General features: G+C 36.5%; 1 protein-coding gene across 3 annotated transcripts in view; it reads left to right on the top strand.

The window, feature by feature from the left end:
- Positions 1 to 23,915, top strand: part of RAD50 (RAD50 double strand break repair protein) — a 49,280-nt gene extending 25,365 nt beyond the window's left edge. For all 3 annotated transcript variants that reach the window (XM_039335712.1, XM_039335713.1, XM_039335714.1), the window contains 12 exons: positions 810 to 999; positions 2,013 to 2,139; positions 3,928 to 4,121; positions 4,275 to 4,385; positions 6,322 to 6,414; positions 6,523 to 6,636; positions 9,122 to 9,249; positions 11,021 to 11,245; positions 18,626 to 18,711; positions 19,338 to 19,480; positions 22,392 to 22,525; positions 23,664 to 23,915. In XM_039335712.1, coding sequence (XP_039191646.1) covers positions 810 to 999; positions 2,013 to 2,139; positions 3,928 to 4,121; positions 4,275 to 4,385; positions 6,322 to 6,414; positions 6,523 to 6,636; positions 9,122 to 9,249; positions 11,021 to 11,245; positions 18,626 to 18,711; positions 19,338 to 19,480; positions 22,392 to 22,525; positions 23,664 to 23,850 — 1,732 coding nt within the window. In that variant the 3' untranslated portion in view covers positions 23,851 to 23,915. The remainder of the gene's footprint in view (positions 1 to 809; positions 1,000 to 2,012; positions 2,140 to 3,927; positions 4,122 to 4,274; positions 4,386 to 6,321; positions 6,415 to 6,522; positions 6,637 to 9,121; positions 9,250 to 11,020; positions 11,246 to 18,625; positions 18,712 to 19,337; positions 19,481 to 22,391; positions 22,526 to 23,663) is intronic.
- Positions 23,916 to 24,866: the final 951 nt, after the last annotated feature.

The raw sequence follows: 24,866 nt of genomic DNA on the forward strand, positions 1-24,866 counted from the left end.
AGATGGCAACTGTCCCTCTTCAACCAGCTGCCCACTAACTCGCCAAGGTCCCACATGGCTGAATGCATCCCAGCACCCATGTGCTTGCTGGCCTCTGTGTGCAGGGACCAATGGTGTCAGGCAGCAGCCGCCCCGGCCCCTGCCTCACCTTTCCCTGTGACAATGGCACCTCCGCCCTGCCTCGCTTGCCTCGCCTCACCCTGCAGGACGAGTCTCCTGCCCACTGCCCTACCTGCTAGAGACCCCCTGGATCTCCCCCAACCCTGCCCGTCCCCCACAGGCGTCCCTCCCCACGAGCAACATTGAGGTGATCACGCCCACCTTGGCCACACCCACCCAATCTGCCATGACCACCACAGCCATGCCCATCCAGTGGGCCACACCCACCTGGCATCCGGCGATAAATAAGTGGGTTTTGGGTTGCAATTTGGGCACTCGGTCTCTAAAAGGTTCGCCATCACTGCTCTATCACTTCCATCATAAAATAATACAGTGGCTTAGATAATGAGTTGCCCTTCTCAACAGCCTCGGTGGCCATGTGGTTGTGAAGGATCCCTAAATATTTGGAGGGCAGGGTTGGCTCAGGAGAAAACAGTAGACACATTCCTCCTTCCCATCCCTTTTTCTCCAGAGGAATATGCCATGAGGAATTCCACTTAAGGGAAAGAAAGGTTTAGGACTTCACAATCCAAACAAACGTAATTGTAAGCATTCAAGTTAGAATCCAAGTATAGTTGTACTAAGTTGACTTTATGACTATTAACAGAGAAGAAAACGTCATGCGTTTTTATTTTCTGTTTCTCACAAAGACAAACAGTATCTGAACTCCACGAAAAAGATATACCTGAGTTGAGAAACAAGCTACAGATTCTTAATAGAGAGATTCAGCACCTTAAAGCTGATATAGAAGAACAGGAAACCCTCTTGGGTACTATCATAACAGAGGAAGAAAGTGCAAAAGCATGTCTGCAGGATATTACACTTTTGGAAAGGGATCAGGTAAGGATACTTCTTACCAGATTTGTACACAAAAACCTTCCTTTATCACACTTCACACGTGAAGCGGCAAAGTCTGTTGGAAAAGAATGTCTGTTCATTTAGCTTTTTTTTCCCCCAATTGGTCACATAATAGGGAAGGAATCCTTGAATTGAGGTTGCAGGGAACATCTGTATAAATGTGCCATGTTTATGTGCAATAGATATTTTGGAACCTCAAATATATTAAAAGCCAGTCCTTGACTTCAGATGCAGAATTTACCTTGCTAAGTGATGCGGTCATAAAGTGCAATCTCTTTGCTGAGTGACAGCAGTTGCTGCAGTCCTGGTTGCTGTCATTAACTGAATCCTATAGTCATTAGCTGAGGCAATTTCCTGCCAACTTCCCAAAAATAAGTCAGTGGGGAAGTCAACAGGCATTTGCAAACCCTAAGTGGCTCCCAAGCAGGCCCACAGGTAGTTAAGTGACTGCTGCCTGGTGGGGGAGGGCATGATGGATTAGGGAGGAATGATGAAAGTTGGGGAGGGTGCATGAGGTGTGAGGGGCCCAGTGAGAGTGTGAGAAACATAGCAAGGTTCAGTGTGGGTGTGCAAGGATGCATGGGTAGTAAAGGCACAGCGAGATTCAGGGATATGGGGGAGTGGTATGAGGGTGAAAAGAAGGTATGGTATAACTCTGGGTGGGTGTGCAAGTGGAGCAGCAAAGTGCAGAGGGGGTGGGATAGGATGCACAGGTGGGGGAGACTTTGCCCAGGACTTTCAATCCTTCCCTGCCAGCTTCCCCATTGAATTTCTGGAAGTGATCAAGGGGGGCTGTGACCGGTTGCCAGATACCCAGATTAGGATCATGTGACCATGGGGTGGTGGGACGGCCAGAACTCTTGACAACCAGTCAAAGCTAATATTCATTGAGCACCATCATAGCTTCAAATGATCGCTGAATAAATAGTTGCACATTGAGGACGACCTGCGTTAAGCACATCAAGATTCACAGTGTTTTCTTTCTGTTTTTTCAGATTGATTTAAAGGATGTTGAAAGAAAAATTGCTCAGCAGGCTGCTAGGCTCCAGGGAGTGGATTTGGGCCGGACTCTTTTACAAGTGAGCCAAGAGAAACAGGAAAAAAAACATCAGTGGGATACAGGTGATGACATACAAGGAGTGATCATATTGTCATAACTAAAACTGTGTTTCTTAACTGTGTCCTTCCTATGCAAAATCTTTAAAATCACATTTTCAAAATTAATGGAAACATGGAATCATTTCCCTCCAAAGAAGTAATTTATTTATTTATGTATTTATTTATTAATTAAATTAAATTCTGCCCATCTCATGGTTTGAAATATTCAAAAGAAACAATTGTTCATTTTAAGAGTTGTTGGCATTAAATTAAAGATGTGAGGAGGAGTGATATTTGTGTCATCTTGCGCTCTCCAACAAAAGGCCGGATATAAATCTAAGAAGAAACTACTTATAGTTACAAATGCACAGCTAAAATTAAAATGTATCCTTACTTTCACTAATAAAAAGTAATATTAACAAATTTTTCTTAACTCAAATATTGGAAACTCTCTTACAGGTCTCTATTTTTTTTTTATTTCCCTCTTATAGGTCTCTATTTTTTTTTATTTCCAGGAGGTTTTTTTCTAATTTTTAAAACTTACAAGAACAATTGCATACACAGCTATAAATTTTTTTTGAATCAGGATGTTAAATAATTTTTTATATACACATTATAATGAATTTGGGTAATTAAAATTCCTCTTGTCTCAATTAACTGCAATAACTACAGCTTAAATTTAATCTTAAGGTATCTCTTTGTCCAAACAATCCCACACAATATCATCAGAATAAATATGATAGTTGCTAATCAGATTTTACCAGCCTGCAGTCTTTATAACTGAAGTTTCCTATGAGAGCTAACAATAGAAATACAGTGCTGGTAGTCCTTGCTTAACAATTACCCTGTTTAATGACCATTCAAACTTACAACCGCATTGAAGAATAACTTTACGACTGGTCCGTGCACTTACAACTGTCACAGTGTCCCTCTGATTGAGATTCAGGCATTTCACGATCAGTGGGCACTTAATAACATTGCAGCACGTGATCTGATTGCCATTTGTGCACTTCACAGCCAACTTCCAACAAGCAAGAGTCAATGGAGAAGCTAGGAATAAAATCACAAGTTGTGGTTATGTCATGCCATGCTTATCAGCCACGGGTGATTCATTTAACAACGACAATGGAAGTGAGTTCCTAAGTCTGTTGTGGTCATGTGATGTCTTGCTTAACAAGTGCATCGCTTAATAATGGAGTTGCTCGTCCCAGTCGTGGCAAGCAAGAACTACCTGTAGTGCTATATTAAAAGCAAGCAAAGCCTTTAAGTATGACTGTGCAACACTTTGGATTTAATATCCAAGACTTGACTTGGGGGATGCCAGAGTAAAGCATTGCATCTGTCTGCAACTCCTAATAGCGAACACATCTTTTCTGCTTTATATGTTTGGTCCCCCTTTGAAGCACTCTGCTTGATAATTCAGGTTCAGATTCAAAAAAAAATCTTAACACGGCAGCCATGTCATCCTGGGAAAGAAGTTGCTGCTTTAAGGAGTTGCAGACCAGGTGCCCAATATACTCCAGTGCATATTTTTGCCATCCTGACAGTATTTAATATTTATTTGTTATGTATATGTAGGGGTTCTATACATATGTTGTATATAGTATGTTTAGGTGTGTGTCATGTATGTGTTTCACTTTGAGAGCGGGCAACAAAATTTCATTTTTTAATGTGTGTCGTTGGGCCCACAGTAAAAAAAATGACAATAAAGGTTATCTTATCTATCTTATCTGATTTAGACTAAATTTCATCCAATTAATTGTATTCTTTCCTAGTTTATTAAAAAGTGACTCCCTTTCATTTTCCTTGCAGTTACAAGCAAAATTGAACTGAAGCAGACACTTAAGCAAGACCAACAAAATCAAGTCCAGCATTTAAAATGCACAGTAAATGAACTCAAAGCTGAGAAACTTCAGATTTCCAGTTGCATGCAGCGTCGACAGCAACTTGAAGAACAAACTGTAGAATTAACAACCGAAGTGCAATCTTTAAACAGAGAGATCAAGGTAAAAAAAAACTAATGAATATCGGGACTATCATTGCTATTCCTCCCTTGTTTCAGTTTTGTTCAACTTTATATATTTGGTCAAATAATCATAAGTAAAAAGCAAATTTCTAAAACAAAAAGGACATAGTTGTGTGCTTTTTTTTCTTTTCAGGAAGCAAAGGAACAGTTATTTCCTTTGGAAACAACTTTGGAAAAACTACAACGAGAAAAAGAAGAGTTGTTGGACAAAAAGAATACAAGTTACAAAATAACACAAGAGAAGGTTGGCTACTGGGCCTGAGTTGGTTTATATATTCTTATAGGAAATTTATTCTTGGTTATTGGTTATTTTTTGGGGTTTGGTTATATTTGTCTCATTGTTTTTGAACATGACAGCCACTCAGATCAGTCCCACCTATATCCTACAGTTAAACTAAAACTCAGATCTCTTTCTCATCATTTTCACAATTTTTTAAATGTGTGTCTTAAGTTTCCTTTATAGAGATAATCTACTCCAAACACAGCCTCTGGTGCGAAGTAAGCTATTACATTCTCTCCATTCTTCATACACATAAAGACTTTATACTGCTAACTACAGTCTTGGTTAGACCTATTGTGAAAATGCATGGTTGCAAAATTGCTATCTTGTTCTTGCAGCATCACGAATAATAAGAGGCTTAAAAATGCATATTGCCTTCAAAAGAGGAAGACTGACCCCAGTATAACGTCTTGTATCTGTTCAGAATTATTTGGTTCTGTACTTAGCTGCTTGAAGCTATCAAAAGTGAAGGTGTTCAGAGATTAGTTCCAAACCGGGTTATGAAAGATTTGGGCTCCAACATATTGCAACTGCCATGTAGAAGTACCCTAGACCGGGGTCCCCAATCCGTGGGCTGCGACCTACTGGTGGGCCTTGAGGGGATTGCAACCAGGCCACAAAAACAGATGGTGAACGTGCATGTGTGCACGCACATCCTCACTTGTGCAAGCAGCACACAAGCTCATGCGCGTGCTCCATTTGCGTGAGCGGCAGGCATGTGTGCACTTTGCTTGTGCAAATGGAGCTGTGTGCACACATGTGCGCTTGCCGGCCACTTACACGGAACCTTCTCCCCCGCCGGTACGCGTTGGGGACCCTTGCCCTAGACTCTCAATCTTTGAAGGAAATGAAAGCAGACTACAAGAATCATTACATAGTTCCTACAATGAAAGGGTGGTGAGAAATGGAATCCTTCAAATACATATTAGAACTGAAGTAAAGAAGCACCTATCTTAACCATTTGAAGAAAGGTGTTTCCTTATTACTAAATGTAAAATGTCCTTTCAAAAGATTTGCTTAGCTTTAGTCTACTTCATAGTACCTGTGGAGCAGGAAAAATCTGTGCTCAGGATTATTAGAAAAGGAGTTAAGAATAAGTTGCCAGTTCTAGAACTATAAAGCTGTGGGGCATCTACACTTGAAATAGTACTTCCCTAAAGCATGTTATAAAACTCTTCCCCCTCCACTTATCAAACAGTATCAAAGGGCAGAGAGGAGAATGGAAAATAACAATCAGACACCTGTGAATCTTCACAGTAAACTTTGCAGAAATCACAATTGACCTATATATAAAAATAATGTCATGGTTCCGATTGACAGAGACAAATAAAGCAGAACTCCGAGGCTTGCAAATTCCTCAAAGAACATGTTTATTGATACAGAGTATCCGTATTTCAAAAGTGAAACCAAGTCTGAAGAGATGAATAACAATCCTCCAATACAAAGTTAAGAAATCCCACCCCCAAAGCTATGCAAGCAACTACATTTCCCCACTCAGCTTGTTGGCGGCTTTTCATTAAACACCCAGCCTGCAGTCTCGGGAGCAGCCGATGACCTTAGTTCCCATGAAAGAAAGCTGAAGAGAGAAAGTCTGTTTTATCTAGCGCAAAGTCTGTTTTTTCTGGCAACCCCCCCTCCCTCCGTGCTATGTGGCAACTTGGAATGAGAAGGAAAAAATGGCTGCAGCCATGCTCATTTTAAAGTTGACAAACATTTTATGTCTTTCAATCTGGGTGACATGTTACAAATTCCATATTGCTTCTCTTCAAAATATTCTGGTCTAATTAAGATAAGGTTCAGATAGAACCTACAGTGTTTTGAAATATATATTACTTGAATAATATTGGCTGTTGATTAATATATTTCTTACAATCAAGCATACTTCTTATGCATTTAACAGATTAATGACATTAAAGAAAAAGTTAAAAATATCCATAACCACATGAAAGAGATTGAGAATTATATCCAAGAAGGGAAAGAAGAATACAAGCAGGTAATTAGCAAAAAGCTAATCAATAATAATAATTTTCAGAAAGTTTCTTCCAAAGATTTTACATGAAACTTTGAACACTAAAATGTTTGTGTTTTTTTTCTTTTCCAGCAAAAGGAATCTCAACTGGAGAAAGTCACAGTTCAGCTAGTAGATTGTGAGAAAAAGACAGAGAAGATAAATAAAGAAATGGGAACAATTAGGCAAGATATCGATACTCAAAAGGTACCTTTATCTTCTCCATTAATCTAGTAATAAAACAATATATTGTGGATATGTCCTCCAAATTTTTGTCATACTTTAATCTGAAATCTTAATAGACAAGAAATACTGTGATATCTTAGATTCTACTTGTATCATATTTGCTGTTATTATTTGACTTAATAAAACAAATGACAGTGATTTAACTTGAGACTGTATAAAGTAATTGTGCAGTGATTGCAATAAAATCCTCTGGTACTTAAGAAGTAACTGAAATGTAGCTTCTAATATGGGAGTGCAATTTACTAGTAATCTCAAGTAACCAAATACAATAACCCAAAGCAGAAAGAGTATGAAAAATACCACTTGGCAATCCTGCTCTATCAAAAACTTGGCTTATATTTTGTGCTTACATTTCCATGTATGTTATCCTGATATAAATTAATCAAAATATTCTGGTGGTTAGTATGAGAGGGCAATAGATATAAATGTAATAGATGTTACAACAGGGGAGTCACCAAAAATATTAGACGAGCATTTGAATCTTTCTACAAATTTTGATGGAAACATTAGCTATGAATGCTGTTGCAAAACAAAGCAGCTTCAGGAAACAATGAGTGAAGATAGAAAACTGATATAAATATAAATGTTTTCTCAATTTGTAAGAATGTATGCTATTATGTTATTTCAGAAAATAAACTATGTTCCATTTATTGAACAGCAATAATTAGGACACTATTTTTCTCCTTTGGAACTTGCTTTATTCTCCACGCAAATTATATAATCCTAGCACTTTTTTCATCTGATGAATTAGTTTTGAGTTTCCCAAAACTAATTTCATAAAGGTTCAATTATAGTCCCTTGAAATCTTTCTTCTGAAATAAAAAAAAAAAATCTCTTCCATTTGAAAGGTCAGAGTCATTAATGAAATCTATTGCTTTTGTAAAACCTAAGTACAATGTTATGAAATGATTTATACTGTTTGAATAAATATCCTTGAATGAAGACTTAGGCCAACATCTACTTGTACAGTGGGACTTGCTTATCTGTCTGCTACCTTATATGCCTCAAAGTCTCTGTGGAAAACTGAAGGACTTATTTTGCGGTGGAAGTTATTTTTGCTGATTTAATGCACAATTTGATTCTACCTATAATTTTCTGTTCTAGACATGATTCTTTTTGCACAATGAGATATCATCTGAAAATAAGAGTTGGTTCTGATGTTAGTTAAAATAACTTATTGCCTTCGAGGCAGTGCTGACTTTTGATTACTACCTGAACTAGCCTAAGGTGGGACTAGAGTTCATAGACTCCCACCTGATACCTTAACCATTGCAGGTATTCTTCAGTTAACGACTATAGTTGGCACTGGAGTCTAGGTCATTGAGCAAAGCAGTACTTGAGCAGAATGCCCGTGTGACTGTGGAGGAATTTGGCCTCTGTGCAGATCGGATTTTGGCTTGTAAGGTTCAAGCAGGCATAGAGCTGGGAGAACTCTTCAGAGGCAGGGAGGGGGGATTTGAGGCTCCGCGCATGCTTGAATTTCAGTTCCCAAGGTTCAGGCGGGCCCAGAACTGGGTGTCCTTTTCTCCGTGCCTCTGTGGGGCTCTCTGCAGGGATGGTGAAAGAGGGATTTGGGGCTCCGTGCATGCTTGAATTTCAGCTGTGGCAGGGACCTCTTTCATCCAGACCCCAGAGATGAAAGGGAATCCTCTTGGCAGATGGTAACAGTTCGCAGCCTTCTCTGCTGGCTTCTCCATTGACTTTCTGGGGAGGTTGTCAGAGAACACTGCAAGTTGTAATCACATGAATATGGGGCACTTGGCAACTGGTCATAGGTGTGAACAGCCAGATCGCAATCGTGTGACCAAGTGAGGGTGCGCGACATTTTGTGACAGAAGTCCTTTACAGCAGAGGTCCCCAATCTTTTGAGCACCAGGGACCAGTTCCATGGAGAGAGGGACCGGAGGGGACGTGGTTTCATGTACTGCCTGCATTCCACGGATGGGGCTTTGCTTGTTTGCGCGGACCGGTTTCTGTCATGCTGTGGCCTGGTGCCGGTCCACAGACTGGGGGCAGGAGACCCCTGCTTTACAGGACATAAACCACTCTTTCTAAGACCATCATAATTTCAAACTGGTGTTAAGCAACCGATCATTAAGTGTTGATCACCTGTTCACCAAACTAGCTGTCTAAAATAACATGCACCTAAAAGATTGAAGTTAAAGCATAAGAGTATTTTTAAACACTGAATATCTTTGATTCTCAAACTGTGAACGGGCAAATCTTTTTTTAAAGCTAATTAGGTTTGTTCATGCAAAATGTGTCCCACTTTCCTTGGGCAAGTCGTGAAATTCATGAAATTAAAATTCATATGTCATTTTTATAGATCGTGATTGTGAAGAATATCTGATAACAGCTCCTTGTTAACAAAATCCATATGTTCTTCTGATTGTAATGGGATAAAATAGCGTAGAATAATTCACTATTCAATTTTATTTGCATTTAGATTCAGGAGCGATGGTTAGAAGATAATCTTACTTTAAGAAAAAGAAATGAAGATCTAAAAGAAGTTGAAGATAACATAAAACAGCTTTTGAAGGAAATGGGGGAAATGCAGGTACCACAACTGAAAAGGTATATCTTTCTTTATAAAGAAAAATCATTTCTTAAATCAAAGGCATTAGACTTCAAGTATTTGCATTCTTTTTTCTTTTGTGGTCACAAATATTTTTGTAGTGTCTGCCTAGTGATAGAGGACTCTCTTGTAAACCTACTGTTTTGATTAGATGATTCTCTCCTCTTAACAATTGTAGCATGAGCAATAGACCGTTGCTTCTGATAACCCAAAATAGCATTTCAGTGTATTGTTTATGCTCAACATCTGGTATCACAAGGCGCACTGCCTCTAATGTTGACATCTCTATAGATTTGTTACCATGACCAGGCATTGATCAGCTGTAATATCCACTTCATGCCCATAGCTGTAAGTTTGCAGTTATAATACAACTGTTAATTAGGAAGAGTCCGGTGGCACCTTTTCTGACTATTTTTATGAAAAGGCATAAGTTTTCATGAGCTACAGTTCATTTCATCAGATGTATGGGGTAGCTAAACTCATGTAGGATAGCTATTGTAATCCTTGAAATATAATGTAGCAAAATTATTTTCTGTTGCGTGACGGCATGGCTCAAGCGAACAGGTTCAGGTTACAAGTAAAGGATTTGAAACTAATGCTAAGGACATCCTGATATATAAATTGTTATAAGCTGTTTCAACTGCAAAATGCTGCCTCAGAAATAATGTTTCAGCAGAGATTGAACGGCCATATATTAACATTCCTAAAAGAAGGGGGCTTGCTTCCCTAAAGCCTGGTAAGAGCTAGGAGAGGCCTGCAGTCTCCTGACAGCCAGCTGATCGGGCCAGAGGCCTAGCCCTGAGGATAGATCACTAAGCTTCCACCCTGCTGTTTCAGAGCATCAGAGCTTCTCACAGCCATGCATGTAGGCTTGTTTGGAAGCCTATTCAGCATTGGAACGTGTCGCTCAGGCCTTAATCGTAGCTGGACTCTTCCACGCTGCTAGGTTGATTTTGGCTTTGCAAAACCTTTTTGCTCCTTGTCTGTCTCCTTTTTAGACCTGGCTGGGTGGCAAACCTCCCAGGGCCTCCCCTATCCCTGAGGCACCATTTAATGACTGCTTCAGGGAGAGCAGGGTTGAGGGTTATTAAGCGAGGTTGAGGGTTATCTCACCTAATGGCCATCACAAATTGTGACTATAATTAGCAAACTCCGTTACAGTTATATGTCGAGGACTACCTATATGCTACTATTTTGTCTTTAAACTGGGGAATGAAATAGTGATTAAAACACAGATCAGGATTAATGGTAACTATGGCTTTTAGACATTATAGGAAACCACATTTTCCTTATGATATGAAAAAGTGTTAAACATGTAAGCATTCATTATTATCATCCATAGTTGAATCTGGTTGGATATCAGCTCAGTACTGAAGCTAGTGACTTTCTTTGTATCTGTTTTATTTAGTCTCCTTCTACAAACCAAAATATTTGGTTTCAGAGATTTGAATGCACTTCACAACCATGAATTAGATGTTTTCATGTTTCAGGCAGGTTATCGTAATGCCTTTACATTATTAATACACATGACTGTAAAAATGCCATTTCTTAATCCTGTTTTATACTTTCACAGTTTGTTTTCCATTGTATTATACTTCCTTTAAAATGGAGATTCTTGCTTCTTTCTGTTGAAGATTACTTCCATATTGACCTAATTTCTCATGTACTCTTTTTTCTTAATCAAGTTGCCAATACTTTTTGCTCATAATTTTCTGTGCCATGTAAAACTAACAATGAAATTGTATGTTTATCTTTTTTTTTTTTACTTAGAAATCAAAAACATTTAGAAGAAAAGATAGAGGATTTGAAAAGAAGCCATAGTTTGGCACTTGGTCGGCAGCATGGATTTGAGGAGGAGATCCTAAGATATAAGAGAGAGCTGAAAGAACAACAGTTCAAAGATGCTGAAGAGAAATATAGAGAAATGATGATAGTTATGAGGACCACAGAACTGGCAAACAAGGATCTTGATATTTACTATAGAGCACTGGATCAGTGAGTAATGTCATATGCCCAAAATATTTTTATTTCAAACTAACCCAAATAATATTTGGCTGTTCTTTAACAAATCATTAATATACGTACAAAGAGCTTATTTGGGTGGATGGGATGAATATGAAGATATTGGCTTCAAAAAAAATATCTCTATTTAAATTTTGGAAACCTAGGATCTGATTTTTGGACAGTTCTTATATAATACCTGATAAAACTCAAGTTGCAAGTATGTTTTAGCTGGCAATTAGACATGCATATCTGGGTTGCTAAAATTAAATAGCTCTGTATTCTCTCATGTATAGTCTAGGTTAGGGCAAATAATCTATATTTAAACTCAAATATAATCTATTCATTATTGGCAGACAAGACTTTGCATATATTTGGTTTTATTTTATTTTGTCTTTTTAATCTTCTACTGCTTGTCCACATTTAAAATAAAGCAGACCTACAAACCAAATGAATAACAAAGTGTTTATCATTCAAATTAATTTGTTCTGTCCTTATGCAATAAACCTATGGGCTGCGTCTACTACCAGATGGGTGCTCGGGGCCTCACACAAATTTACAACCATTTGTTTACCAATATTCAAAGTTACAACAGTAGTGAAAAAAGTGACTTATGGTCAGTCCTCATGCTTAAGATCATCACAGCATCTTCATGGTCACATGATCAAAATTTGGGCACTTCGCAACCAGCTAGTATTTACAACAGTTCCCAGAATCATGTGGTCACCATTTGTAACCTTCCTAGATGGCTTCCAACAAGCAAAGCCAATGGTCAGAGCAGTATTTGCTTAATGACTGTGTGATTCACTTAACGTGGCAAAAAGGACATAAAATGGTTGCGACTCACTTAACAAAAAACTGCCTTGCTTAGAAACAGAAATTCTGCTCCCAACTGTGGTCAAAAAGTTGAGGACTTCCTGTAAATATTGCTCCCTCCACCTATTTTCCCCACAACAACTCCTTGTAATGTGGGATGGACTGAGAAAGAGTGACTGGCCCAAAGTCACCCAGCGATTAGACTGCTTTTGGGGAACCATTTTGAATACTCCAATTCAGAAGCTGAATTGGGTTCAGAGAAGAGCTGATGAAAAGGGTCTGGAAATCAAAACTTAGTAGAAAAGTTAAACACTTGATATGTTTCACTTAAAAAAGAGCAAGAAGATAGGATAGCAAATAAATATTGAAAAGACTGTTATGGGCAGATCTATTTTCTGTTAAAACTGAGAACAGAACCCTTGGATTGAAATTAAAAGGAGGGAGATTAGGCTGAATCCTAGAAGGATTTCCATAACCGTAAGAATTGTTAAACTATTGCCCAGACTGGAACAGTGGTGGAATATCCCTTGTTGGAGGCTTTCAAGCAGGACTGGATGACTTACATTTCTTATATTTATATGACTTACTTTTAGATTTCTGCACAGAATGGAGGATTGAACTAGATCAGGGGTGTCAAACTGCCGGCCCGTGGGCCGGATGCATCACGAGGAAACTGTGCCCACCCCATTGCCGGCAATAGGAAAAAGTTCCGATACATCACACAACGTCACATGACATTGCGAGTTTGACATGTCTGAACTAGATGGCCTGTAACATCCTATAACTTACAAATTTTATATCATACATCTGTTGATCCATGCAGAGTAATAGACTTTGGAGTATAGAATCATGACCATTATATTATCATATATCAGAGTGCTGTATTCTTTTATCCTTCAGTTTGGAACCCTGAAAAATAAGGAACTGCCATGTCTATGATTAGGTTTGGAGAAGACCACCTGGTAGATCAATAACCAGATTCTTCTGCAGTCTTTCATTGAGGTGGTTTCTGATTACTGTGGCATTAAAACAGTCATGGGTCAGAAATTCCACACCACATATTTCCTTAAAACAAGAGAATTTCTGAGGTCACCCCAGAGAAATCTATCCTTGTTTTTCTATCCTTTACAAGAACTAAAAGTTGTCTCAATTATATGGAAGGAGATGAACTCCAATTGAAAAAGGAATTGGTCAGAAGAACTGATAGAGATGTTTTATAGTTGCCTTGTGAAAGAGAATTAGTTTGTAATATAAAATAAGTTGAAATCTACCTTTAAATTAAAGCTACTTTAAAATCTAGTACAGGTAATCCTTGACTTATAACCATTTGTTTAGTGTCCTTTCAAAGTTAGAATGGCACTGAAAAGAGTGACTTATGACCGTTTTTCACACTTATGACCATTGCAGCATCCCCATGATCACATGGTCAAAATTTGGATACTTGGCAACTGGCATATATTTATGATGGATGCAGTGTCCCTGGGTCATGTGATCACCTTTTGGGATCTTCTGACAAGGAAAGTTAATGGGAAGCCAAATTCACTTTAACAACCGTATTACTAATTTAACATCTGTGGTGATTCACTTAACAACTGTGGCAAGAAAAGTCATAAAGTGGGCCAAAACTCATTAACAACAGAATTTTTACGCTCAATTGTGGTCATAGGTTGAGGACTCCCTGTATTGTGGCTTTTGTCAGCCTAAGTCAATGGTTTCCAAACCTTTTCCTTTGTTATCCAAAACTGCTTATCAGAAAGTCTTTTCAAACTTCAAGCACTAGTTGTAAGTTCCTTCCTTAAGCACTGTCATAACTTTGGTTGCTAAACAAATGGTGGTAATTCAAGGACTACTGGTATTATAAAAAAATGAACAATTTTTATGTCATTTCAACAAATTGCCACTGGTAATTTCATCTTAACAGGAACGCTGTTAGAGATTTTCAAATATATTTTGGTACACATGGCAATTTTTAAGTCAATTTAAATATCACTCTTGTAATGGGTGATAAATTTATAAAACCACTGTTACCCAATTGGAGTAATTTACCTACATGGGGAAGCATTGGCCTAAATGAAAAGAAGCAACTTATGAAATCAAAAAATAAAATAATGACTTCTCTTTTTCATTCTCTAAAAAAGGAAAGCTTTCTTATTATTGTATTTTAAAAAAACATGATAAGATTAAACATGATAAGTAAATATGCTTCTCTTTTTATATGTTTATCTGATGCATCCAAATTATGCCATTTCGTTCACTAGTAAAAAATAACCATGAGTCAATTTGATATTATCAGGCAAAAAGCTGCTATATAAAATCCTGTGTTAGAACGGAAGCATGACTAAATATAACTAATGAGAACAATGAAACCAAAGGTTCCTGGAACACCTTTGGGCTTCATTATACCATCTACCAAATTATATTTTCCATTATATATTTTCTATTTGTGCCTTTGCTATTATCATTCCGAAAGTATGGCATAGAGGTAACTTTAAGGCTTTCCGAAGTGTTAGCATCCAATCATAAGTATAATGGAATGATACAAAAGCTTTTCTTACGGAGAAGGATTAATAGCTATATAAGAATAAGATTTACATTATTAACATTTCAGCTTCTTGTTAGTGTAGTGCAGTAGTGTAGTTCCATATAATCAGATGCACAAAGTGGCCATAAATATATGATTTGACAGGAAAAGCATAAACAGTTAAGAAAAATGAGATATACACAGTATAAGTACAACGATAACAACCATAATTAATGGTAGGTAGTTAGATGTAGAATAACCGAGATTTAAAGGCTCAAGGGAAAAAAACAACTAAAAATTCAGGGCAGGAAATGTCCCCCACTATTTTTTTTATTCTAAAATTGAACTATTTTTAAAGCATTGTTTACAAATGAAATATTTTCTTGTAGTTAATAAATGGAGAGAGCACCAGCAGAATAATTCCATGCCTGATTTGGATGTGGCTTTTATGTTTCTGGTTTTTTTTTAATCTCAAATGTCCATGGATCTTCTTTTCTGTAAGCCTCACAAGGCATAAAAGGTGTGTGCACAAACATATATATGCGCACATATGGAGTGCTAAAAAAAGATTTTTAAACTATTTCAGAGTAAATCCAAGTAGTAAATTCTTGTCTAAATTATACTTTTACATTGAAAAAGTAATTATCATATTTAGTTGTCAAACATGATAATATTATGAGTAAAACAATTTAGTTGTACTACAGTGCATCTCAACCTAAATCTGAATCTAAATCAACAAATGGCTTGAAATGAAGATTATGTAAGGTATTTTTAGTTTTTCCAGAATTTGAATTTGTTTGGGGTTTTTTTTTTTTTTTGGTGAAGTTAAGAAAAAACATGAGGATGAAAGAGCCAAAAGAATTGATTGAAAAAACTGGTTTTAAGATTGAGGGGAAAAAGTGAAACGCTTGGGTATTACTACGACTAATGTGAATTATATGTTATTTCAGAAATAGTTCAGTTAAGACATGGGATGACATAAAGAAAGATATTCTAAGATGGGAAAAATTACAGTTTGTCATTGTGGGAGAAAAATTCAGTGGTAAAAATGAATGTATTGCCTAGAATGTTGTTTTTGTTTCAAACAAAATGTATATTTTGACAACTGAGATACCTTTTAAGCAATGGAAGAAAGATGTAGATTTCTATGGCCAGGGGGAAAGCAAAGGGTTAAATATAAATATAAGGACCTCCAATATGGAAAGGAATGAGGAAGAGTAGGATTGCCTGATTTGAAAATGTATTTTGCATCCTGCTGCTTGGTTTGGATGAAGGAATGGGTGCTGCTGAAAAATAAGAGAGTTCTAGCACTAGAAGAGCACAACCTGAGTTTGGATGGCATGACTTTCTGTGGCACAATAAGGTTTATGTAACTTTTAAAGATCACTACATTAGAAATATCATATTGAGACTACAGAAGAGGTATAAATTCAGATTGTGCCCCAAATACTTTAAGGGTCTCAGCATTTTATAGAAAAGAAACAGCAAGAGAGATGATTATGGTATTGAGAGTTGTTATAAGAGCATGAAGAATATAAGATGAAATCAAGAGATCAATTGATTTCAGAGGCATTTAGTTTCAATGGTTTTCATATGCACAGTTAAGAGAAAGATTTAAAGTAGATAACAGGGCATTTTGAATTAAACAGCACAGGGCAGAATTTGAAATTGAAGTATGTACAAATGATTAGCATGTAATTGCTAAAATATATAAACTTTTGTTAAAATTCGAAACAGAACAAGCGAGAGTGCATAATAAAATGAGCTAAGAACTTTGGCCCTAATATATTTCAGAACAATGGGAAATATGTGACTGAAAGGATTGAAATTTACATTATAATTTAAAAGAGAATTTTTATTATAATGATGCATCATTGGTGCATGACTCCAGAAAAATAATTTATTTTATCTAGTATAAAATAGTTCAGATTTCTGTTGAAAATATAGAAACCACGAAGGGTCTTTTTATCATACCTGGTGGACTGCAAATAGCCAGAAACGTTTGACTTCAAATACATACAGGGAATACAAAGAAACCTTAATACTCCGTCAAAAGCAGCTGGGGCTATTAAATAGAAAATTAGAAAAGAGTTATGGAATATTGTTTTTATATATAAGCGCTGTGAGATTATTATATGCAAAATAAAAATGGAAAGACCCTGAAATTTCCACAATTGAGGAATGGCTGGTGAAGATGACAGAATAAGCACAGATGACAAAATTGATTTGTTTGATTAAAGAAAGGGCAATACCTGCATTTATTAATGACTGGAAACCTTTTATGGACTTTTTGCTAAAAAAAAAAAGAATAAAATGAAATTATGATTTATACCTTTGATGATCAGAAGGGTAGATTATGGAAAAAAGGTAATTATGGTCTAAAATACAGAGAAAGAATAAAATATAAATATACTTATAACTGCTGTTAAGGTTGGTAACTGCTTGTTTATAATTTTTTTCTTTTTGTTTTTCTTTTCTGTTATTTTTATTTACTTTCCTTTTTCTTTCAACATTTGTACTGTTTTATTATTTTTAAAAAATTGAATAAAAATTATATATTATATATAAACAAAACATTTGGGACATTTTTTTTCTGAAAAAAAGATTTTTTTTTCTCCATCTCTTTAAAATTTCTGGGAATTTTATATCTCTAAAATTAACATCATAGAGATTCAGTTATAAATAATAGTATTAGTTTATAATGTGTCATAAGAGAATTTATTCCCCTGCCATGTTGATTAATGATTAATTTTTTCCAGAAAGTTAAAAAAAAAATCTTTTAGTAAATAATGTTGAACATCTTATTGGATACAGGTAGTCCTTGACTTACAATAGTTCATTTAGTGACCGTTCAGCAACACTAAAAACAGTCACTTATGGCACTTGTTTTTCACACAACCATTGCAACTTCCCCACAGTCACGTAATCAAAATTTGGATGCTTGGGGAAGCCAGATTTTACTGTTACTAAATTAACAGCTGTGTCATTGAAGTGATTCCCTTAACAACTGTAGCAAGAAAGGTCAAAAAATGGGGCAGAATTCACTTAAATGTTTCACTTAGCAACAAACATTTGGGGCTCAATTGTGGTCTTAAGTTGAGGACTACCTGTATAGCTTAGCTATTTTATATTTGTATGGATATTTGTTCAAGAGTAGCCATTTTAAAGCAGAATATCCTGAGATGGGGAAATTAGAAATCCTGGTTTACTAGGCAGCATTTGGCAAGGAAGGAATGACACCAAGTTAATGTTGCATGGGCCTAAATCAGAGATTTGAATGTCTTGTTATACTGTATATGAATTAATTACATGTTTATTTTATTTGGCATACTTGGTCAACAATCTTTTTATAATCCAAATATGTCCTAACAATTATATATATTTCTACTTCTGTAAGAAGGAAAAATATTTTGAAGCTCACATTACTATTACTATAATAAATACTATCCTTTAAATCAGGGGTCTTCAAACTTGGCCCTTTTATGACTTGTGGACTTCAATTCCCATGCTGGCTGAGGAATTCTGGGAGTTGAAGTCCACAAGTCATAAAAGGGCCAAGTTTGAAGACCCCTGTTTTAAATACTTTTCTGATAAAATTTGTTATTTTAAAATCAAGAAGTTCTTTTAAATATTACTTTAAGCGAATGCAGAATGCTTTAAATTTGTTTCTACTTATGGCCTTATTTATGATCAATGTTAAACAATGAATGCTTACACCATAGTCCCAGTCTGGGTACAGTGTACTTGGATATGAATATCAGCAACCCATTTTTGTTGGATTGTGGTGTCAATTATTTAGAAACGGTTGTGACATTTATTATAGCATCTCTTGAGAATACCTGAAGATATCGTACGAGGTTCAGTATATGGAATTTTAGTAGTGTAGTTTCCAGGCAAGATGGTCTTTTTATCCTGCTTGTAGTAGAACCTTTTACATAGGACTGGCATCATTCTTGAATGTCAAAGCACAACAGATTATAGTGAAAGCAAAGGGACTTACATTTTTAAAAATCTGTTTACTCTTTTCCATCTCTTAGAGCAATAATGACATTTCATAGCATGAAAATGGAAGAAATTAACAAGATAGTTCGTGATTTGTGGCGAAGCACATACAGGGGCCAAGGTACAAATATATATGTACAGTATATATCTTTGCAATATATTTTATTGGGGGTGGGGAGTATTAGGGATCAATTCTGAGATCATCGTTCTTTAAGATAAAAATAGATTTATATAGTCAGTCCTTGAGAGGTTATATAATCTTCCATAATAAGCAATATGGCATTTCCAGTTGAGTCATCTTAATTTAGATGAATTATTTCCTGTTACTTGCCTTGTTATACAATCATCTTCCTCTTCCTCTTAACAAACTTATATATTGCAATTGCTGAGTTACCAGAATTCTGCATTTTGAAATTTCTTTTCTTTTTCTTTTCAAAATTAATACCTTTAGGATTTACATTTGTTTAAAAAAAATTATGAGCAGTGCTTTGGAGAGTGGGTTATAAGGAAAATCCATCTCCTTGGCTAACGGAGGCAAAATAAAAATGTATCAGTACCCAAACAAGATATGGAAAAGCTTTTGACAAAAAATCTGAATTAATGTGACAATATTGTGGACAAATGACTTATGCCTATATGGTAATAGAGTGGATTCATTCTGTAGATAATGTTTAGAATGCTTTAAAGTAAAAAAAAAAAGTTGCTTTGGCAACCAACTGCATAAAATTGTTTTTTTTTTCCTTAAAGATATTGACTATATAGAAATTCGGTCTGATGCTGATGAGAATATCTCTGCTTCTGACAAAAGGAGGAGTTACAATTATAGGGTAGTCATGACAAAAGGAGACACTGCTCTAGATATGAGGGGCAGATGCAGTGCTGGCCAAAAGGTACATAACAGCCTATTGTTTTCCTGCCAATTCATTGATTTGTAGACATTTATACTAGGAATAGGATCTAGAGTATTTGTTGAAAAGGTGAACTCAGAAATAGTGACCCTACAATTAGCCAAGCAAGACGGAATGAGAAAGAACAAAGAATGAATTCATATTTTTTCCCAAGGGAAGATTTATGGAAAACATACATTACATGAACTGTATGGAGCTGATTAAGGAACTGCATTCAGATGATCCTGCCTGTGTTTAATTGGAATAAGACTCACATTGTCATTTTGTGTAAACAAAGTCTCCATCAAACTACAGTTTTCTCTTCTGTACAGAGAATTATTTATTTTAGAATAGTTTCACTTCCCAGTTTCAGATCAGTTTGCTTCCAAAAGATTCTAATGTGAGAAATTGTAGATAATTTTTTTAGCCTGGTTTTTCACATGAGCAATAGAAAGAGTAAAGCGGCTACTTGGAGCAGCACAGTTTGCATTGTCTATGGGGATTCTCAGTCATCCAGGTCATGGTTGTCTCAAAGGTGCTTTTTCAAAAGGCAGGTGGACTATGTTTTTTTTCCCTTGCAGAGGAGATGATGATGATGATGACGATGACAATGACAATGATGATAATAGAGTTGGAAGGGACCCTGGAGGTCTTCTAGTCCCACCCCCTGCTTAGGCAGGAAACCCTATACCATTTCAGACTCTATTCTTAAAGACTGGACAATCATTTGTCTGAAATAGTATAGATGTTTCACTTCTCATCCAAGAAGCTGGTTGGATTGGGAGGTGGTAATGATCAAACTAATCCTTCCATTCCTCTCCCCCCCCTGCCCCCCCCCCCCGGTCCATGATCCAGCCAGAACTGGATTCAGAAGCTTCTTGGATGAGAAGTAAAACTTCTTCTTCCTCAAGGGGGAAAAAATCATAGTCCGCTTGCTTTTTGAAAAAGCACCTTTGAGACACAGTTTGCATTCCTTTGTTAGCTTATTTAAATGCAAGATGGATGTTCACATTTGACCAACCAGCTTGGGACTGAAAATACTTGTGAAGGAAAGCAGGTGCATGTAATGCTTATTATTATTAACCCCATCTTAATATGAGAGGTGATGGTGGTTTCTGTCACAGAAACATTTCAATGAAAGTCTTCTTCATTGTGTACCAGTCCTTGTAAGAGTAGGCTTTTTTTTTTACCAAAATAGGTGAGGCTTAATGTATCTAAATAAGGCTCATTTAAGGTTTTAAAAGGCAAAAAAAAAAAAAAAATCATGCAGAGATGCAAAGATTCATAAACACAAACTGTTGCCACCCCTGTTGTAGGGAAGAAACTCTGATCCATCTCTTTTTAAATGTTCCTTTGTAATTTCCCCTTTGCATATCTAAATATACATGGAACCCGTCAACTGCACTTAAGCAAAATTATTTTGTATTTTAATTTAGGGGGAGGAAATGTTTTCTTGAGAGGGAGAGCTCCTCATTAGCTCAGTGACCCATAATCTGTCATCACTGAATCTTTCAATGACAAACCATAGTGAAGGGTACGTTGCATCAGTTGTGCTAAGAAAAAGTGCAGGGGAAGAAGACTGTTAGATGGGAAGATCTAAGGTTTTTTTAACTGGTGAAAAAGATGTGATGTTTGTGTACCATAGGTTATGATTGCAGATTTATGTGGCTTGTTTAAAATCCAGCAAGCACTCGATGCTGTTCTGGGTGCATTTTACCTAGTCATTTTCAATTATTTTTTGGTTCATAAAATAAGATATAATATACCCACTGTAGTTAGATGCTACCTATTGTAATAAAAAATAAAATTTTAGAAACTTTTTATATACTTTCACTGAGTCTTGAATTCAGAAAGTAACCATAGTAATGAGTCAAGATTGCTGGATTCTCTTTAATTTGTAATCAAATATATTACTCAGATTTCTCTAGTTCAGTGGTTCTCAACCTGTGGGTCGGGACCCCATTTGGGGTTGAACGACCATTTCACAGGGGTCGCCAAACAAGGCTGTCCGCCATTTTTCCCCTTTTTCTTTGGCCACGCCCCTGGCACCCGGTGATGTATAAGTGGTTGGGGGTCACCACAATATGGGGAACTGTATTATGGGGTCGCGGCATTAGAAGGGTTGAGAACCACTGCTCTAGTTTAACCATTTGAAGTAGAACATGCTCATTTAAGCTTGAATGCTGATAATCATACCTTCCAGAACTATATGAATATTTTCATAGTAATACTTGAAACAAAAGGGAATTTACTAAGAAAATTGTAAGGATAATAATTACAAAATACCCAGCTCTCTTTTTCTGTTCTTGGAAGGAGAAAGTGACTCAGCCAATTCAAGTGTATAGATCTTTTAGTATTATAAATTTAAAACATAAAGTGCTTGCATAGGAATTGCTGGTGACTAATGCCAGATTAGCCCAAGTGGTAGTTATCTCTAAAGGGTCTTTTCATATACAGACTATGTCTTTTTTCCACATGGCAAATGGTCTAGTAAATCCATAATTTCCTCCCAAGAGATTGGAGGTTCCGCTTATGGAAAAACTAAAGAGTGATCAGTCAAGATACGCTGTTTGTTGTCTCAGTGCTACTGTGCTGTAAAGGTACACAAATTATTAGGGATGCTTTCAGCCTTAGAAAGACAAGATTAATTGAGGTTTCCTTTATCAGAGGGCTAAGAAGTTTAACCATGGCTAATGACTTGCATCAAATTAATGTATGCTACAAATATGCTAATACTTTTTTCAAAGCTTGGAAATGATACTTATTTAAGAAAACTGGGGATCTTTAACAGCACCCTTAGCATTTTGAACATATCATTTTTCTCACATACTGAGTACTTAATCATAGTAATGCATTTTAAATACATTTGTATTCTGGTCCATTTATCAAATGGTGATATTTATTTTAATTTTAGGTTCTTGCCTCTCTAATTATTCGTCTTGCCCTGGCTGAATCCTTCTGTCTCAATTGTGGTATTCTTGCATTGGATGAGCCTACCACCAATCTTGACCGAGAAAATATTGAATCTCTTGCACATGCTTTGGTGGAGTAAGTATCCACAGATTTTATTAAGAAATTTAAGAAGATTTACTTATGTGGAGCTAAAAATTACAGGGAGTCCTTGACTCAACCAGTCACTTAGCAACCAAAGTTATGATGAACCCCGAAAATGGGACTTACAATCCAATTTCAAAGTTATGATGTTACAGTCATAACTCAAGGACAGCCTCTGTACACATAATAAACAGTCTTCATCAGTCTTATGCTTCCTCAGACATAAGATAAAGCCTGTGGAAACTTTGCATGCATAATAAACAGCTAGTAATTCAGATAATTGTCTACATATAAATTTTTAGCAGCAATAGATTCAGTTTCAGGCAAATCTGTTCTATATTTATCTACCACTTTTTCATTCCAAATTGGAGGCTATGATGCTATCCTCTACCCCAACATGTGTTTCTTCTATGTTCACATTCCATGTAAATGAACAACTACTCAGGCTATGGCAAAAGCTACAGTGCTTCTGGTGATGATCAACTGGGAAAATTACTCTTGGCTAATATGTTGAAGTAAGCCCCCGCCCAGCAAATAGAGTCCTCACTGCTTATTTAGTAGAAAATCACTGCTTATTTAGTAGAAAATCAACGCTACCCTGAATTAAGGGATTACAGTATCGTAAAAAGGGAGTTTATTGGTCCAAAGACATCAACATGATCTAGAATTTAGTATTCTTGTTTCTTAAAACCAGCAGGTTCCTGTATTTAGAACTGGAATTCAGCCCTAAAAATTAGTAATATAAAAGCAAGAGAAATAATGTTATGGCTAAAGAAACAAAGGGGTATGTATAAAGCTTTTAATAAATAGAAATATTTTAGCTACCTAACACAAAGCACATACAGTGTTTGGTAAATACTGTTCCTCAAAACTGGGCAGGTCCTGTTCTGTTTCTTACTTGCCTGACATCACGTCTCATGGGATCTGGATAAGCCAAATAACTGACCTCTTCCAAGTAACACTCTCTGTTTTCCTTGACCGACTCTAATGGTCTCATAACAATCTGAGGTGCCATTTTCTCAGAGCTTCTCTCACCTAATTATAAGATTGAATAGAAGAATTGGGTTAAGTGTGCATTCTGGATTATATCAGCTTTTGTATTACATATATGATATTTGTTTTTCCTTTGAAGGATAATCAAAAGTAGATCTCAGCAGCGTAACTTTCAACTCCTTGTGATAACTCACGATGAAGATTTTGTGGAACTGTTGAGTCGATCTGAATATGTGGAGAAATTCTATAGAATTAAGAAGAACCTTGACCAGTGTTCTGAGATTGTGAAATGCAGTGTCACAACTTTAGGATCATATGTTCATTAGAGGCTCCAAATGACTGTATTGTAAGATTCTTCCAAATAAAGATTCTTCTTTGGATAAAAAAATAATCTGCTGAAAGACGTTTTCCCTCCTCCCCCCCCCCCCAACTAAACAAATGTATGGGGTTGTGTGTATGTATGGATAAATAAATATTGACAAGTGCCAAACAGTTGCAGTATTAAAATGTTGGGGGAGAGGGGAGAGGAAAGTAATTAAGAATAAAATTGTGCATGGAAATATAGTGGTTGGTAAGACTTGTCAGTATATAATTTTTAGGGGAAAGGTTCATCAGAATAAAATGTCTGGTAGCCATTCAGAAGTTAAAGGAAGTTACCACAATTCTATATCCTTAAGGATTGAAAGAGATAGACATAACAAGCTCAGGATGTAGCAGTCATCACTACCAGGACAAGCAATTTTGTGTCAGGCTGCTTGACTTTGAGCTAAAATTAAAAATAATTCCTTTTTCAACCTTGATTCTCAGAGACTCTTTAGCAAGGTTTATTCAGAGGAAAGGAATGGAGAACTCTTGCAGCTGGACTTTTCCCCTTTTACAGCTAATACATTGTATACATTAAGGGTGAAATGCTCTTAATTTTCTTTTCTTTTTTGCTTTTCTTTTTTGCAGGTGTCTTCACTGATAATGTAGGAACACGTTCTGTGTGTTTGTGTGTGTGTGTGTGTGTGTGTGTGTGTGTGTGTGTGTGTGTGTGTTTTCTGAATCCTTATCAGTCTGGAAACTAATCCTTACATCTTGGAAATCTGAAAACACATGTAGGCATTTCATCAAGCAGGCTGCTACTAGTGCTATGGGATTACATCACCATCCTCCCTCTCTCTTCAGAGTCTCACTCTAAATGTTGATACCCAGCTCGATAATCTGCTTTGCCTGACTGTGTTCATGCTGATATTATTACCATTTGGGGCTACTGCTATAGCACAGTTTCCTGGGAAAACATTTACCGTAAATGCCGGCGTACAAGGCAACCTGGCGTATAAGATGACCCCCGTCTTTATAG

This window comes from Crotalus tigris, unplaced genomic scaffold, assembly GCF_016545835.1.
Source record: "Crotalus tigris isolate CLP2741 ecotype Arizona unplaced genomic scaffold, ASM1654583v1 scf7180000017647.191426, whole genome shotgun sequence".
Lineage (NCBI taxonomy): Eukaryota > Metazoa > Chordata > Lepidosauria > Squamata > Viperidae > Crotalus > Crotalus tigris.